The sequence below is a fragment of the Hemitrygon akajei genome, chromosome 7, assembly GCF_048418815.1.
Source record: "Hemitrygon akajei chromosome 7, sHemAka1.3, whole genome shotgun sequence".
NCBI lineage: Eukaryota > Metazoa > Chordata > Chondrichthyes > Myliobatiformes > Dasyatidae > Hemitrygon > Hemitrygon akajei.
In genome coordinates, this window is record NC_133130.1 from 173,043,855 (window position 1) to 173,062,062 (window position 18,208).

Below are 18,208 nucleotides of genomic sequence, written 5' to 3' on the forward strand. Positions count from 1 at the left end.
TCTGCAGCAGCCGGCAAGCCCAAGTCCTGAGGCCAAGTTCTCACTGCAACTGGGGCTACACAGTTCAGTACTCAGTAGTACACTACTCTGACATTTTATGCATTCTTACTGTGTTTCCCTTACCTCCCCACTCTCACTTTTTACACTTTGCTCTGAAATTTCTCTGCCTTTTCAACTGCCCCTATTCCACTAACATGGTCCATAAAGCCCACTACTTTGTCCAAATAGCATTAGGACACGGACTGTTAGGACGGGAAACAGCTTCTTCCCCCAGGCCGTGAGACCACTGAACTCCCTGTCACCACCCAGGTGTCACCACATATGAAGCGTCAGGAGCATTATACTCTTTACTTTTTAAATTGTGTCGCAACTGCACCTTATGCTAAATGTCAATCTTCTGGAATATATTTTATTATTTGTCAATTTATTTGTGGTAATATTACTTTACGTGTCGTGTGTGTGAGTTATATGTACCGTATTGTGCGCCTTGGTCCTGAGGAGCATTGTTTCGTTTGGTGGTATACATCTATACAGTTGAATGACAAAGTGGAACTTGAAATTTCAGTTAATTCCCAATTTCTTTAAGCGGTTTAAGTGTGTTGTTTAACTGGCCAAAGATATAAAAAAAAAATCACTACTCAATGCTTTAACAAGAGTTCAAAAGAGATTTAATAATTTTATTCTAAGAATGTTGTTTAAATTTAAAGTAAGGGTGTCCCTTTATCTAAAGTGGGGAATACTCCACATATGCTTGACTGGTGATGAAATGTTTGTTGATTTCAGTGGGATTTAAGGTCATTTTCACCAAAGCCACCCTAGGTCACAAATCAGGGTTGATGACACCTTGAACAGAATGATGAACAGCAAGAATTTGAAGCCAGATGCCTGAATGCCTCCATTTACTGTGTAATGGTTGTTACTGACATTACCTCCCTTTGACCCTTTGAAGGTATTGTCTCTTTCCCCAAAAGCAGTAATGGAGCAGATTTTGTGATAATTCACGTGTCTGTAACACCAATAATTTCTCATGAGCATTGAATCATTCTCACATTTGTACACTAAATATATTATTGTAGTTATTTGTTGATTGATTGAGATACAGTGAGGAATAGGCCTGTCCGGCCCTTCGAGCCTCACTGCCCAGCAATCCCGATTTAACCCTAGCCTAATTACAGGACAATTTACAATAACCAATTAACCTATTAACTGGTGTGCCTTTGGACTATGGGAGGAAACTTTAGCACCCACATGGTCACGAGGAGAACATATAAACTGCTTACAGGCAGCAGCAGGAATTGAACCCTGGTCACTGGTACTGCAAAGCATTGTACTAACCACTACACTACCAAGCCACCCCATGTTATGTTTTATGTAACTGATCATTATTTAGTCATAATTAAGAAATTGCAAATTTTCTGGAAAAAGTGATAGGCTGGGCAAGCAAATACAGAAGAGTCTAAAAATATCATGATTTGTAGCTTGGCATATCACGAAAGAAAAATGTAAAACCAAATCATTGTTTATCAGTTGTGTTGTAAGTGCAGCACTCCCTGGTCATAATAATTCAAAGTGGAAGAAAACCTTTGGACCATGGTTAGAGGTTGCAAGGGTAACACATTGATTAAAGTGACTGGCTTTAACAAGTCGACATGGAGGTTGCATGGGAAGCAGAGATTTAGGGCTGCTCCTTCCAGGCACTGAAACTGCAGTGCCCGACTAGAATTAAACCAGCAGTTGCTGGCAGCTTCAGAAGTGCTGAGTAGCATGACACATGGCCTTGGAGGGCTTTCAAAGCAAGGACAGTGCGCTAAGGCACATAAAGCTGATGGAGCTTGGCAAGGGCTGAGAGTAATGAGGGCGAGGACGCTAGCCTTAGTGTTCTGAATGACTTATGTGTGTGGATGAAAACCATTGGAGGATGGAAAAGCTGATAAAGATGTGGATTAACGTTTTGGCAGCCAGGTTGGAGCTGCCCTTGGTTTAACTAGTTTATTTCCGATTGATTGCAACATATTGCTCGGGTTAGGTGTAATTTTTAACTGACGGTAGATTACCGGTAAGACTCTACTAGTTTCATCTCAGTTTTTTTTCCAATGGGTCCATAGCTTGTGAGTTAACAGAACAGCCTTCAAGCATCTGTTAAAATCAAAATGGAAGCTTTCTAACAATTAAATAATATGAGCCATTTTAACTACCTATCTGCCAGATTTCCACTGGGGAAAATGGAGGTAAAAATCCATTGGCCAGGAATTTTTACACAGTTATTATTCAGTTATTTTTTCCCCTGGTCTCTAACTATAGGAAACTAAATCATCTAGTCCCATTTGCTGGTTATGAACTTCATTGTTCCCGTGAGCAACACACACCTGACTTACTGAGTTCCTCCAGCTTTTTTTTTGTGTGTGTTGCTCAAGGTTTCCAGCATCTGCAGAATCCCCTGTGTTTATTCATTATTCTTTGTTAAAGGTGCCTGCTTGGTTGGCCACAATGCTTAAATGGTAATTTATAGAAGATCTTGTCTTTATCTAAACTTCACTTGCATGTCACCCTAGGTTTTGCTGATCTGAGTTGAGTCAAAGATCCCAATATTTCTAATGCAGAATTTTTATCCCGTGGTTCAGTTTCTAGGTATCGTTGTTTCTTCAAAGTAAATTTATTATCCAAGCACCCACGTTGTCACAGATGTGCCACCCTGATTCTCATTTTCGTGTAGGCATTCACAGTAGAACCAAGGAATACAATAGAATCAATGAAAAAAGACACACAAAGACTGGCAAATAATCTGCAAAAGAAGACACTGCAAGAACTAATAATAGTTATTAAATAATACTGATAACATGAGTTGTAGAGTCCTTGAAAATGAGTCTATAGGTTGTGGTATCAGTTCAGAGTTGAGGTGAGTGAAGTTATCCACACTGGTTCTTCCTGGAGCCATCACTGTGCAGAAGGAGGCAATTTGGCCCTTAATTTCATGTGGGCACTCTGTAGTTATTTAGTCAGTCCCATTCACCCCTTTCCGTGTTCCTGCAACTTTATTTTTTAAGTTTCTACCTGATTTTTGTTTTGAAGTTCTTGATTAAACTTTATTGAGATAATTGCAATCTTTGTAATCTAATGCATTATTCCATTCCCTCAAAACATGCTTTCCTTATGGTTGAGCGTTTGATCACTCACTGACGAGGTGTTAGCTTCTATTTACATAATGGTGATATCCATGTCTGTGGGGCAACCACAAAACTTTGATCACCTCAGATCACTTTAATGCTTCCTGGGCCGCCTTTCATTCTTTTTACGTGGTCTCCTCATCCTTTTGATTATTCTGATATTCTGCACATGGTTCCACTGTTTCTTTATTCCGTCATGGTTTCCATGCCATTGGAATCAGTTGGTTGATTTGTGAAGTATTGTGTGCTTCTTGGAGTGCAACATTAAGTACACATTTAACAAATACACGCACAGGCATCTTTGCTCCGTAATAGATCAACGGAACGAAGACAATCATCCTCGATCTCGAGGGATAGCCACGACGAAAATGACGATTCCTTCTTCACTTTGCCCTGATGACAGTAGTACAACGTGCGGTGGCATTGGTTTTGCTCTCCAGAGCACCAACTTCCATTCTTTTAAAAGTCTTTCCAAACCCTTTGGTCAACGATGGGTAGTCAAAATTGCTCAATGCATCACCAGCACCAGCCTACCTGCCATCAAGGGCATATATACAGAAAGGTGCTGGCAAAGGGCCAGTGACACCATGAAGGATCCCGACCATTTTGCTCATGGAATGTTTGTCTCATACCCATCAGGGAGGAGTTTACATAGCATCTATGTCAGGATCACCAGACTCAAAAGCAGTTAATTTCCCCAAGCAGTAAGGCTGATCAGCACTTCCTTCTTCCACACCCCCAATAACTTTATCACTCACTCTCAGAGTCACTTTATGTACAGACACTCCTATGCCTGGGGTCACTTTATGGACATACAGTAAACCTATGTATATGATCTATCTTGCTTATTTATATTTATTTGTGTTTTTATTTTTTGTGTTTTTTATTTCTTTGTGCTGTGTCAGATCCAGAGTAATAATTAATTTGTTTTCCACATGTGTACTGGAAATGACATTACACAATCTTGAATCTTTCTAACCCAGTTATCCACCTAAACTGAACTAGGTAGGATTTTAGTATTTGGAGTCCTTTTACAAATACTCCTCCATAAAATGCTTGGTGGATGTTGTTAGTAAATAGGCAATATTGTAGATGTGGTTTAGTGGATTCCAGTGATAATAATGAAGGGAATGAGGGCAGCTTTTTTAATCACAGTGTACGTTTTCATGTTCTTTCCTCATTGCAAGATCCAAACCCCGTTGACAGGCTTACTGCAGGACGTTTATGACGGAAACCACTTTTTTGTCATTGGTTTGTTTGCAGAAACTTTTATGGAACATCCAATTGATTTCTTGTGGGTTTTTTTTGGTACATAGAGGTTTATTTGCTGTTGTGTCAGAGAGATAATAGAATATCACGACATGGGCTATCCAGAGTACTGTACCATGTGTGACACCATTATTTTTTTTTCTTTTGTGGCTTTTAAAGAGCCATTTAGGGAACGTGCTAGTGGATATGAAGCTGATCGATTTAAAGGATACTTTACCAGTGGGCTTTATCCCTATTCAAGAAACAGTGGACACACGTAAGTTATAGTTTTGTGTGTTGGAGACATGGTTAAACAGTATTGAATTTCAGCAGATAAAGGCATGTAGCTTAAATGTTTTGAGTTAAAGAAACTTTATCTCTTATTTCATGGTTGTTAAAGCACAATAGAAGTTGTAACCTGTCTTCTCTCACAACTCCAATGGAGGCAGTTGTCTCTTACTCTTTGTAGTGTGTGGTGCTTGAAGCAGGGTTTAGTGTAAATTGGATCCTAAACAAAAAATGTGCACTATTTATTTATTTGGCAGTACAGCTCTTTGGGCCATACTGCCCCAGTGGCCCCTGACAAATTAGTCCTCATACAGTCAATTTAGGAGGCCATTAGTTGCAGGCCACAGCCTCAGCTCAGTACGGAGATGAGTAAACCTCCTGGAGCATCAAGCTTAACCAGCCCATCCCTCGTCTCTGGCTCCGCCACCCTGACCTTTTCAATCTGGCCCAGCGCCTAAATCATCCAAACCTCAGGTTGTTTCTTGCTCTGGGACCCAAGTACTGCTGCTTCAATATGCTCTTGGGCCTGGGCCCCACTGCCTTGATTTGGCTTGTACCCAACCTTTCCAATTTGGCCCGGTGCTTAAATTAATCAAACCTTGGGTTTTTCCTCACTCCTGGGCCCGGGAGCAGTTTACAGTGATCAATTAACCTACCTGGTACATTTTTGAACTGTAGGAGAAATTAGAAGACTCAGAGAAACCTCGCGCATTTGATGGGAAGGGCATACAGAAACTTCTTACAGAGGATACTGAAATTGAGCTCTGATGCCTCAAGCTGTAATAGCATTGCACTAATTGCTACGCAACCGTGAAGCTAACTCCTTGATTGTAAAAAGGAGAAACCATCCTGCTGATTTATAGCCATGATAAGTTAGCCATGATAAGCGAACCAGGTGGAGGGAGAGGATAGGTACTGGTGTAGTGAATTGCCTTATTTCATAAATAGTAACGCATTTAAAAAAACACTTGGATGGTTATTTTTGTGTATTATAAGTGCACAGCTGTGTCCATACATGAGGATAATACAACCATCTTTTCCATTTTCCTCAGCTGTTAAATGAATTGTGTTTACATGAACTTAACTGTGAAATGCATCACTGGCACCAGCCTACCCGCCACCAAAGGCATGTATATGGAAAAGTGCCGGAAAAAGGCCAGTAATATGATGAAGGAACCCAGTTCATGGATTATTTGTCCCACACCTAACAGGGAAGAGGCTGTGCAGCATCTACACCAGGACCAACAGAGTCAAAAGCAGTTACTTCTCCCAAGCAGATCAACAACTCCACCCACTAACTCACACTCCCTACCGACAATACATCCAGATCAGCCACTCCTCTCCACAGCCCCTCAGCACCTTTCACCCCCCATTCACTGCCATTTTACACTTGTACTCCACATCTCACACCTACACTGACCCAGTCACAATCCGACTGTTTCCATGTGTCCTGCTGCTACCTAGAAGAGTTCCTCTTGCCGAGAGTCACTTTGTCATTTTATCATTTCCTGTCAGTCACCTTATGTTCAGATACTGCTGCACCTAGCATCACTTATGTACATAGAATCAGTTCATGTATATAGGCAATGTTCCCTCTAATTTTTTTTTTACAACTGCATGGACCACCGTTGCTGTGAGCAGGAAATTTTTTCATGGCCTGAAAAACACCATAGGACATAGGAGCAGAATCAGGCCATTCAGCCCTTCTAGTCTGCTCCACCATTTCATCATGGCTGATTTTGGATCCCACTCAACCCCGTACACCTTCTCTCCATATCCTTTGATGCCCTGACCAATCAGGAAACTGTCAACTTCTACTTTATATACACCCATGGATTTGGCCTCCACCACAGTCTACGGCACAGCATTCTGCAAATACACTACTCTCTGGCTAAAAAAGTTCCTCCTCAATTTTGAGGTTGTTCCCTCTCCACATCCACCTTATCTAGTCCATTCAACATTTGGTAGGTTTCAGTGAGATCCCCCCCACAGTCTTCTAAATTCCAGTGAGTACAAGCCCAAAGATGCCATATGGTTAGCCCTTTCATTTTCTGGAATCATCTTTGTGAACTTCCTCTGGACTCTCTCCAATGATAACACATCTTTTCTGAAGTATGGGGTCCAAAACTGTTCACGTTACTCCAAGTGTGGCCTGACTAGTGTCTTATAAAGCCTCAGCTTTATCTCCTTGCTTTTATGTTCTATTCCCCTTGAAATAAATTCCAACATTGCATTTGTCTTCTTTACCACAAACTCAACCTGCAATTAACCTTCTGGGAGTCTTGCAGGAGGACTCCCTCTGTACCTCCAATGTTTGAACCTTCTCCCCATTTAGAAATTAGTTCGCATTATGCAGCACTTTAAATGTTTTTTTGTAATATGCATACTATGACTATTTAGAATGGAAATTGAAAAAACACATACTTCTGATTTTATTTACTGATGGAAGTGTAACAAAATACAGTACAATAACAAAACTTTTTCATATTTTGTAAACTTTTTCTCATATGTCTTTATTCCAGTTGCGTGACAACATAGGCTGTGTGTGTGCAGAAGCATTTCAGTTACTGTGCGGCTGCACACAAGCTCAGTTTGGAGGGTACTGTGTATATAATAAGCTAATCTTACGTATATGCGATCACATCCAACAGTTGCTTGTACGTTGTATTTTAGGTTTCCAATTACATTTATATTTATTATATTTTTTTAAATGCTGCGTCGGATCCGGAGTAACAATCATTTTTTTCTCCTTTACACTTGTGCACTGAAGAATGACAATAAACAATCTTGAGTCTTGTGCTGTTGAAATTATTTTCTGCAGAGGAGCCAGCTTTCAGGAAGAGAAGATTGTGCATCAAATTTATTCCTCGTGACTCGACTGAAGCTGCCATTTGTGATGTAAAAATCTTTGGCAAATCCAAGCAGGCTCCCCCACAATATACCTTCATTGGGTAAGTGATCTCATTTTGTGGGTTGAAAAATGCTTGAGCGTAATCTTAGTAAAATAAAGGAAATTTAATTTGTGGCATTTCAATGCTGTAGAATTTGGAAGATGTGGTAGACTGCTTCAAAAGATTAAATTCTATTTGGATGCGGTAACTGTTCTTTTTGGCTTCATTGTTCATTGCTTTGCAAATTGACTTTTTTTAAAACCAATTCAACTTATAGCAAATAATTCATATTCTGTTTCTGACTAATGCAAACAGAGGCTCAGGGCTTTGCTTTATTTTTCGTTACTTTTTAGTATTATGGCAGGAAGTAGTATTAAATTGCTGTCCAAGAACTTGACAAGTGTAATTGTGGAAATGAAAGGGACTGTTTATTACCATACAGTTTAGTGTGGTGTGGGGATATGGGAGAGGAAACATCCACTCTGCATGCTCTCCCAGAGTACAGATAGCAGTGGCTACTGGAGAATGAAAAGGTAACTTTGTTGAGTTGGAGGATGTGGCTGTGGTTCATACTACATCCACTGTGATTGTCTTCACAATGGAGATGAAGGTTGTCCGTGATAACTGACGATACGAGAAAGTGTTTAAATTGGAAAAGCTGTTGCACAGGGGCAGTTCCACTCTCTCAACTTTAGAACTCTTGAGTCCAGCGGTACGAGTAGACATCACATCTGTGATATTGCTTGGTCGCAGTGGGTGACCATGCCCTTCACTCTCCACAGGGTTTTGCAGAACCACTCTACTGGCCATTGTAGATCTCATCCACCTGTCTACTGGAGCTGACTTTGCATGTTAGGATAGGCATGCCATACCTAGCTACCCTCACCTAGTTTAGCCTGCCTATTAAAGCAGTGTGGCTGCTGTCATAGTGAAAGTGAGTGGGATATGACAAACTGCTACCTATCCCTGGACACACCATACACCCCACAATGAAGATATTTTGAATCATATTGTTAAGGACGACATATGTGCAAGTTCAACATAGTGATAGAAGAAACTTTGGAAGCCTAGTATTATTGATGGAGGGTAATGGGAAGGCCACGGTGGGGTTTCAATTCCTGCCGCTGCCTGTAAGAGGTTTATATATTCTCCCTGTGACTGCATGGGTTTCCTTCAGGTGCCTTGGTTTCCTCCCACATTCCAAAGATGTATGATTACGATTAATGAGTTGTGAGCATGTTATGTTGCTGCCCAGCACAATGCTCGCTGATTTGATTTGACACAAAAGACACATTTCACCTTGTGTGTTGATATACATGTGACAACTAACAGTAACCGTCACTCTTTATCCCATGCTGTTAATAAAAGCAATGGAGAGAATGGAACTCCTTCAGCCCATCATTGTCTAATCCTCTGTTTACTACAGATGGGCTGCTATAAGCTGACTAGTTTCAACTTGTTTTTATATATAAGTGCAATGCCGTCTTCTCATTGCTACCATTGAGGGGGAAGTACAGGAGCCTGAAGATGCACTCTTAGCATTTCAGGAGTGTTTTTCCTCTCTGCTATCAGATTCTGAATATACAATGAATCCATGAAGACTACTTCACTGTTTTTCCTCTTGTTTTGCACTACTTATTTAATTTGGGTGACAGGATGGAGATACGTCTCTACCAAAGGAGGTGTAAGGTGCTTGTTCCCTCCACTAGCCTGCAGGTCACCCTTGGGCAAGGTGTGGCACCCGCTTAGCCACCTTCCCCTGATCAGAGTCATGTGAAGTCATGGGAGCCGGTGGTGGATGGTTGTACGAGCAACTGGTGCATTTCACAAGTCCTGGTTATGCGACCACTGATGCCAGGCAGACAATCTCTGAAGAGTATTGATAATGACAGGGGTCACCTGTTTTGTAAAGACATTGTCCAGAAGAAGGCAATGGCAAACCACTTCTGCAGAAAAACTTGCCAAGAATAATCATGGTCATGGAAAGACCATGTTTGCCTATGTCGTACGACATGGCACATAACAAATGAACAATATATTGCAATATTCTGTTGCTACAAAACAATAAATTTCATGAAATATGCCTGTGATTTTAAACCTGATTCTAATTCTGATCAATGCACGCAAAATGCTGGAGAACCTCAGCAGTCTAGTCACCATCTATGGAAAAGAGTAAACAGTTGACGTTTTGGGCCATGACCCTTCATCAGGATAGGTTCTTATAATAAAAGTCTAGCCTTTGTTTTCATTCAGATTCTGATTCTTTTACTATAAGAACCCATCTTAACCTCATCTAGGCATATTACTGGAAAATAAATGCATCCATCACAATTAATCAGCATTTTGAAAGACATCCATTCATCATAGGTAGTCAACATAGATTTGTAAAACAAATTAAATCTTACAAAATAATTTGAAGTTATTCTTGAGTAGTTAATGAGGGCCAATGGAGAATGTATTCCTCATTGGCTGTCATTAACCAAGGAACCAATAAACTGATTTTTGACTTTAGGAGAAGGAAGCTAGAGGTCCATAAGCCTGTCCGTTTTAGAGGATCAGAGCTAGAGAGGGTCAGCAATTTTAATATCCCAGGTTGAATTCCTAGGTATTACTACTCCAGATGATCTGTCCTGGCCCGGTATGCAAGAGCAATGGCTAAGAAAGCATGGCAGCATCTCTTCTTCCTTAGGAGTGTCAGAGATTCGGCATGGCATCTAAGACTTTGACAAACTTCTATAGATGTGTAGTGGAGAGTATATTGACTGGCTGCATCAAATGCCTGGTATGGAAACACCAATGCCTTTGAACAGAAAATTCTACAGAAAGTAGTGGGTTGAGCCCAATCCGTCACGGGTAAAGCCCTTCCAACCATTGAGCACATCTACATGAAACGCTGTCGTAGGAAAACAGCATCCATCATCGGGGTATCACCACTGTCCAGGTCATGCTCTTTTCTCACTGCTGCCATTAGGTAGAAGACGTAAAAGCCTCAGGACTTGCACCACCGGGTTCAAGAACAGGTACTACCCCTCAGCTATTGGGGAAAACTACACTCAATTTCATTTGCCCCATCATTGAAGTGTTCTCGCAACCAAGGGACTCACTTTCTTCATCTCATGTTCTTGTTATTTATTGCTATTTATTTATATTTGCATTTGCAGTTTGTTGTCTTCTGCACTCTGGTTGATCTTTCATTGATCCTGTTATAGTTTCTATTTTATAGATTTGATGAGTATGCCCACAGGAAAATGTAGGACTCTCAAGAGTCCTATATGGTGACATTTATGTACTTTGATAATAGAACTTAGAACTTTGTTACAAAATCAGCAAATGCTGGTAGTGATCAGTAGGTTAGACAGTATCAGTGGAAAGTGAAGCAATGTTTCTGGTTGAACACTCCTTGTTGGAGCTAGGAAAGAGAAAATGCTTTGGAGGGTAGATTAAAGGTAGATTGGACAAAGTGTGCTTGATGCATTTTTTACTAAAGCTTCTCACAAGGCCCCACACAATAGGCTGCTAAATAAAGTGAAAGCCCATGGGACCAAAGAAGAAATGGTATACTGGATGTTGACGGGAAGCAAAAGGTAATGTTTGTACTTTTTGTACCTGGAAACCTGTTGCTGCTATATTTCTGTAGAGTTCACTTGTTTTTTGCAGGTTTGTAGTATTGTTTGGACAATATAAGGGATTAGGCATTTTGTAGAAAACACCAAATTTAATTGTGGTTGGTGGTAAGGAAAAAGACTGCAGGCTGCTAGGCAAACTTCTGTAGATGTATGGTGGATAGTGTGACTAGCTGCATTACAGCCTGGTGTGGGAACAGCAATGCTTTTGAGTGGAAAATCCTACAAAAGATAGTGAATTTGGTTCATTACATCACAGGTGAAAACCCTCCCAACCATTGAGCAATCTCCATGAAACATTGCCGTAGAAAAGCAGCATTCATCATCAAAGATCCTTACCTCCCAGGCCATGCTCTTTTCTCACTGCTGTTATCAGGTAGAAGGTACAAGAGCCTCAGGACTCGCACCACCAGGTTCAAGAACAGTTACTACCCCTCAACCATCAGGCTCCTGAACAAAAGGGGATGACTACACTCATTTTACTTCTGGTGTTTCTACAACCAATGGTCTCATTTTAAGGACTCTATGTCTTGTTTTCTTGTTACTTCATGCTCTCTTTATTTATTGCTATTTAATTATATTTGCATTTGCACAGTTTGCTACTCATTAATCCTGTTTATAGTTATTGTTCCATAAATTTGCTAAGTATGCCCACAGAAAAAGAGTTTCAGGGTTATATGTGGTGACATGTTTGTACTCTGATAATAAATTTTACTTTGAACTTTAGATATTATCAACTGAATAAAAAGTGCACAAATGGATTTTAATTTGGAGAGTAATAATTGGTTCAAAGTAAATTTATTATCAAAGTACGTATATGTCCTCACATTCACCCTGAGATTCATTTTCTTGTGGGCATACTCAAATCTCATAATAGAATAATAATCATAACTGAATCAATGAAAGACTGCACCAATTTGGGTATTCGTCCAGTGTACAAAAGACACCAAACTCTGCAAAGACAAAAAAAAAATAATAATAATAAATAAGCAATAAATATTAAGAACATGAAATGAAGAGTCCTTAAAATTAGGCTGTGGGTGTGGTGCATTTCAATAATGAGGCAAGTGAAGTTGAGTGAAGTTATCCCCTTTGGTTCAAGAACCTGATGGCTGAGGGGTAATAATTGTTACTAACCCTGATGGTGTAAGTCCTGAGCCACCTGTACCTTATTCCTGATGGCAGCAGCAAGGAGGGAGCATGTCTTAGATGGTGGGCAAGCCTGAATATGGATACTGCTTCCTGCGACAACATTTCGTATAGATGTGCTCAGTGATGGGGGGGGGGGGGGGATGCTTTTACCCATGGTGAACTGGGCCATACCCACTAATAAGGCGTAGAAATAGCTGGAGACTGAGAAATGTGTAACAACTGAGAAGCCTCCTGCACACTTGTTTGTAGACCTTGAAGGCAGCAGGGATATTGTTTGTGGATACATTTGTGGTCAGTGGTGTATGTTGTTGTCTATCCACTAATTCCAGCCTATGCAAACATTATATATCTGTAATTATGGGAGTTGACAACCATGTATTGATGTAATTGGATGTACCAGCGAAGTTAACTGCCAAATATGATTGGATGTGTGGCAAAGACAGCAGGGAATGAAGGAAGGGTGAATGTTCTTTTTAGAAAATAGCCAGCAACTGGCTTTTTGAATGATCTGACCCATAGGTTTCATTACTTTGAAAAAGAGTAAAATGGTCTCTTGGGTGTTTAGGCCACCATTTTTCCCTCGCTCTGTAACAAAATTCAATTTACTGGTCTTAATTTTATGCTTAACTTGGTTGCTGCTTTACTACATTGCAGCATTTATCTCACATAAAAGGTACTTCTGTAGCTTTAAAATACTTTGGAACAAGTTACTGAAAGTTAATAAATGCTAGTCTTTCTGCTTTCAAGTTTCAAGCTTAGTAAGAAGAATATATAGTAACTAAATCAGTAACAGTGGAAAATATTTAAGTGTAACTCATAAACGGTCCCGCATGGAGGTGTTTAAGAATGTAACAATGGTTGTATAATTCATGATGGAAGTTTGAGTTTGGCTCATTAATATTGCCTTCTCGCAGTTAAAAATTGGTCTTTGATATTCGCTGGTTGTAGTAACGTTGAATAATTTTAGCCAAGAAATATATCTTCAATAATATATATCTTGTTTCCTAGGGAGTTGAATAATATGGGAATCTGGTACAGAATGGGAAAAGTTCCAAGGACACAAGAAATCCCAACCTCAGCCACAGTGGCGACAACGACAACGTCTGTAGCCCTGACGTCATCTTCACCAACGCCTGCTCCTAACCTTCCCAGGTACTATTTTATAAAATTGGTGGGGGACCTTCTCCACGGATTGATAATTTTATTTTGGGAACCATGTCTTGATGCCTGTCAATTTAAATTCTTCCATTTTTTAAAAAGTATAGCTGTTTTAGGTTGGTTTGCTTTATTTCTAGCAGTAGTAGAAATATGGATTGTTTTGTTTTCCCCTCTTTTTAGGGGTCAACTGGTTTCCTCTAACATTCTGTGGATTGTGAGCTGACTAATGAGCCTAATGCATGATCCGTACACACTGAAGCAGACAGGACAGGAGGTGCTTGAAGTACCCAGCATGTTGAATTGTTTAGAATCAAAATCAGGATTATTGTCACTGGCTTATAAGATATTTGTTGTTTTAGATTGTATATTTAGATGAAGTTTTAGAGAGACAACACAGTACCAGGCCCTTTTGGCCCACTAACCCCTGCCTCCTAATTATACTCGTGTGACCAATTAACCTACTAACCCAAGTGTCTTTGGAATGTGGGAGGAAACCAGAGTACGTGGTCACGGGGAGAATGTTCAGACTCCTTACAGAGAGCGGTGGAATTGAATCCGGGTTGCTTGTGCTGTAATTGTGTTACATGAACTGCCGTGTTACCGTGCAGCAGCAGTACAGTGCAAAGACATAAAATTACTACAGAATCACAAAACAAATGGTCCAAAAAAAAGAATAATGAGGTATTATTATTCATGTTCATGGACTGTTTGGAAATCTGATGGCAGAGGGACAGAAGCTGTTTCTGAATTGTTGAGTGTGGATCTTCTGGCTCCTGTATCACAACCCTGATGTTGCTAATGAGAAGAGGGCATGTTGTGGAGGGTGAGGGTTTATAATGATGGATGCCGACTTGTTGAGGCACCTCCTTGTGAAGATGTTCTTGATGTTGGGAAGAGTTGTGCCTTTGATGGAACTGGCTGAGTCTACAACCATCCGCAGTTTCTTGCAATCCTGTTCATAGCTATTACCGATTAAAGTTTTGAGCAAGATTGAAATCAGCGAGGAGGAGAGCAGAAGGCAAGCGGGTGTTCAGTGCCGTCTGCCTGCTTTTAACTGGTCTGCCCTCTCCCTCTTGCTTGCTGCTGCCGGAGGAAGGTGCAGGAGCCTTGGGTCTTGAACAAGGTTTGATCGGTGCGGTTTGTGGACTGGACTCCTTTTTAGAGGGCTTTGCAGTTTGTGTTATATGTGTTTCTGGTTTCTTGTTACTCCCTTTTTTAAAATTGCTATTTTGTGTGATTTTGACCAAAGTGGACTGGCTCTACAGCCTGCAGTGAATGAAAGACACAGTGTGCTAAATTGAACTGAACTAACCTGAACACTCCTAGACTGTGTCAAGAACTCTGTAGTTCGATGTTTAATATTCTGTGTTATTCGTTCCTTTTTTGCCATTTGCACGATTTGTTCTTTTTTTCTTGCACATTGGCTCTTTGATGTTTTCTTTGAATGTGTTCTATGGTGTTTGTTTCGTAGCTGTCTGTGGGAAGAAGAATCTCAGGGTTTTATACTGCATACATACTTTGATAATAACTGTACTTTGAATCTTTGATACAACCATTCAGAATGTTCTCTACTGTACATTAATGGAAATATACCAGAGGTTTTGGTGGCATAACAGATCTCCTCAAACTCCTAATGAAGTAGTAAACACAAAGTGCACTGCAGATGCTGTGGTCAAATCAAGACGTACAAAAAAGCTGGATGAACTCAGCAGGTCGGGCAGCATCCGTTGAAAGAAGCAGTCAACGTTTCGGGTCGAGACCCTTTGTCAGGACTCATCAGGACCCTAATGAAGTAGAGCTGCTGCTGTGCCTTCTTCATGATTACAGTTGGCCCTCCTTATCCCCGGGGGATTGGTTCCGGGACCCCTTGCGGATAGCAAAAAATGCAGATGCTCAAGTCCCTTATTCAACCTGTCTCAATGCGGTGGACCTTAGGACCCAGCAGAACCCCCAGACCTTATTTAACCTGTCTCAGTGCGGTGGACATTAGGACCCGGCAGCAGAGCTCTGAATCCGCAGTGTTTCTGTTCACAAAAATAATCACGATCATAATTGAAAATAAAGTGGAAATAATAAAGTGATCCAAAAAAGGTGAAATGCCATCGGTCATTGTAAAAGCGTTAGGCTACATCAGTCAACGATCGGAACAACTTTAAAGGATAAAGTGAGAAAGGCCCTGCCCCAATGAAAGCTGCAATTATTACTAAGCAACGCAGTGGTTTAATTACTGGGTTTTGGGGTTTTGAGTTTTTGATCCTCCACATCAACCAGGCCGGTTGGAGAGCGCACTCGAAAGCGGTCTGTCACTGGCTCACACTCGGGAACTTTTGTTCCCAAGCCCAGTGCTGAAACATACATTCTTAAGTGTTTTATATGTATAGAAAGGTAAAATATATACTATATACTAAGCCAAATGTTTGACTAACTGACGCTAAATAATACCGGATGTACCTGTTCCGACTTACTTAGTAAGAGAACTTCCGAATTTTTCGATCCCAATCCACGATAACCCACGCACATCCTCCCGTATACTTTAAATCATCTCTAGATTACATATAATACCTAATACAATGTAAATGCTATGTAAAATAGTTGTTATGCTACATTGTTTAGGGAATATTGACAAGAAAAAAAAGTCTGTACATGCTCGAACAACAAGTGCTGGAAGAGCACTTCCGGGTTTTCTCAATTCGCGGTTGGTTGAATTCGCGCATGCGGAACTCGCGGATGAGGAGGGCCGACTGTATATCAATGTGTTGAGGCCAGGTCAGATTCTCTGAGGCATTGACTCTCAGGAACTTAAAATTGTTGACCTCCCCTTCCTGAAGTCCACAGTCAATTACTTGGTCTTGCTGACATACGCTCCTTCTGCTGTTCAAGTTAGGCTTCTGTATGCTCCAATTGGTGAGAATCTGCTCTTAGTGCCTTTCAACCAGTTTGAGTAAACTGGAGGCAGTGTTGCCACAAGCTGGTGACAGTATTATATATTCTTACAAGGAGGCATTGAGGCCAACCATGAAGTATTTTCCCTGACATGGAAACTGCTTGTGGTGATAGAGTTTACAGTGTAATGCTCGTTGCTGTGGCAAAGTAACTTGTCATTTTGGAAAGTCCCATTCAACCATTGTTCATTGTGAGCTGGGGGAGTTATGCCTATAATGGGGTTTTTGATCAAGGGGGAAGATTGCTAGTTCTGGAGTATGTGAATTTGCAAGGATATATGTGAACTTCGAGGGGCAGATGGAAGGATTTCAGATTCTTTGAGATCAAGAGGAAAAACAGCGTGTGAATCATGTACAGTCCTGTTAATTGACTCAGGTATCCGTGAAACTTCCATTATCTTTTATTGCTATAGCTGACTTAACCACCTATTGATTTGGTTAGATTTCAAAGTTAATGGATAATGTTTTTCTGTAGAAACTAGACCATAACTTCCCCAAATAATTTCCTCGGCTGATAGCTGATTTCGGTTCTTTAGACATAAGACATAGGAGCAGAATTAGGACATCCAGCCCAACGAGTCTGTTCTACCATTCCATCATGGCTGATTTATTATCCCTCTTAACTCCATTCTCGCACCTTCTCCCCATAACCTTTGACATCCTTACTAATCAAGGACCTATCAAACCGTGCTTTAAGTATATCCAATGACTTGGCCTCCACAGCTGTCTGTGGCAATAAATTCCACATGTTCACCATTCTCTGGTGTAGGAAAGGGTCATCCTTCTATTCTGAGATTATGGTCCTAGGTTCCCCTACTATAGGAAATATCCTCTCCACGTCCACTCTACCTAGGCCTTTCAATATCTGATAGGTTTCAATGAGATCTTACTACCCTCCACCCATCCTTCTAAACTCCAGCAAGCACAGGCCCAGAGCCATCAATAAATCCATATATGTTAACCCTTTCATTCTCAGGATCATTCTTGTGAACCTCCTCTGGACCCTTTCCATTGCCAGCACAACCTTTCTTAGATACTGAGCCCAAAAATGCTCACAGTACTTCAAGTACAGTCTAACCATGCCTTATAAAGCCTCAGCAGAGTCAAGGAAAAGGGAGAGCTTTGATCCGTGGGACTCTGCAATTTCTGGGAGAGCTCTCTGCAGCACTAATATGCATTCAGGAATCATAAACTAATGATAACTTTATTTATAGAGCACTTTTCATACAAACAATGTAGTTCAAAGTGCTTTGCAATGGGATAAATGTACAAATAAAATAAAAGACAAAACAGTGTTACTTAAAAACAAGTTTAAATAACTGGCTTTGAGTTGGCGTTTAAAAATGTCCACTGAGTTTGCATCCCTTATAGCTTTGGGTATTGAATTCCACAGTTGAAATGGCGAAAGAGTGTTTGACCAATGAGGAGAAACTGAAATATCAGCAGAGTTAAAACAGACATAAATACCTATTTTAACACTATCCAGTAGTCTCACTCAAGCCCCAGGCAAACAGTATGAAAGGTAGGCTTCTTATGGGATCTGTGTTATTTTTATGACTTTTTTTTATTATGCCTCTGAACTGCTTTGGGATGTTTCACTACATTAAGCATGCACTATAATTGCAAGTTGTTTTAAATGTAACCTACAAGGATATGTTTTCATCTGCCTTAGAATCCTTCAAAATGGCAACTCAAAGGAAGCCAACAAATTTATTTGAGTAATTTGAGAGAATTGTTCCTGC

The 18,208-nt window shown here is 40.5% G+C and overlaps 1 protein-coding gene across 2 annotated transcripts in view; it reads left to right on the forward strand.

Annotated features, from left to right (window-relative positions):
• LOC140731182 (multivesicular body subunit 12B-like) overlaps nucleotides 1–18,208 on the forward strand; it is a 276,241-nt gene that overhangs the window by 80,352 nt on the left and 177,681 nt on the right. For both annotated transcript variants that reach the window (XM_073052625.1, XM_073052624.1), the window contains exons 4-6: nucleotides 4,593–4,689; nucleotides 7,522–7,651; nucleotides 13,375–13,518. In XM_073052625.1, coding sequence (XP_072908726.1) covers nucleotides 4,593–4,689; nucleotides 7,522–7,651; nucleotides 13,375–13,518 — 371 coding nt within the window. The remainder of the gene's footprint in view (nucleotides 1–4,592; nucleotides 4,690–7,521; nucleotides 7,652–13,374; nucleotides 13,519–18,208) is intronic.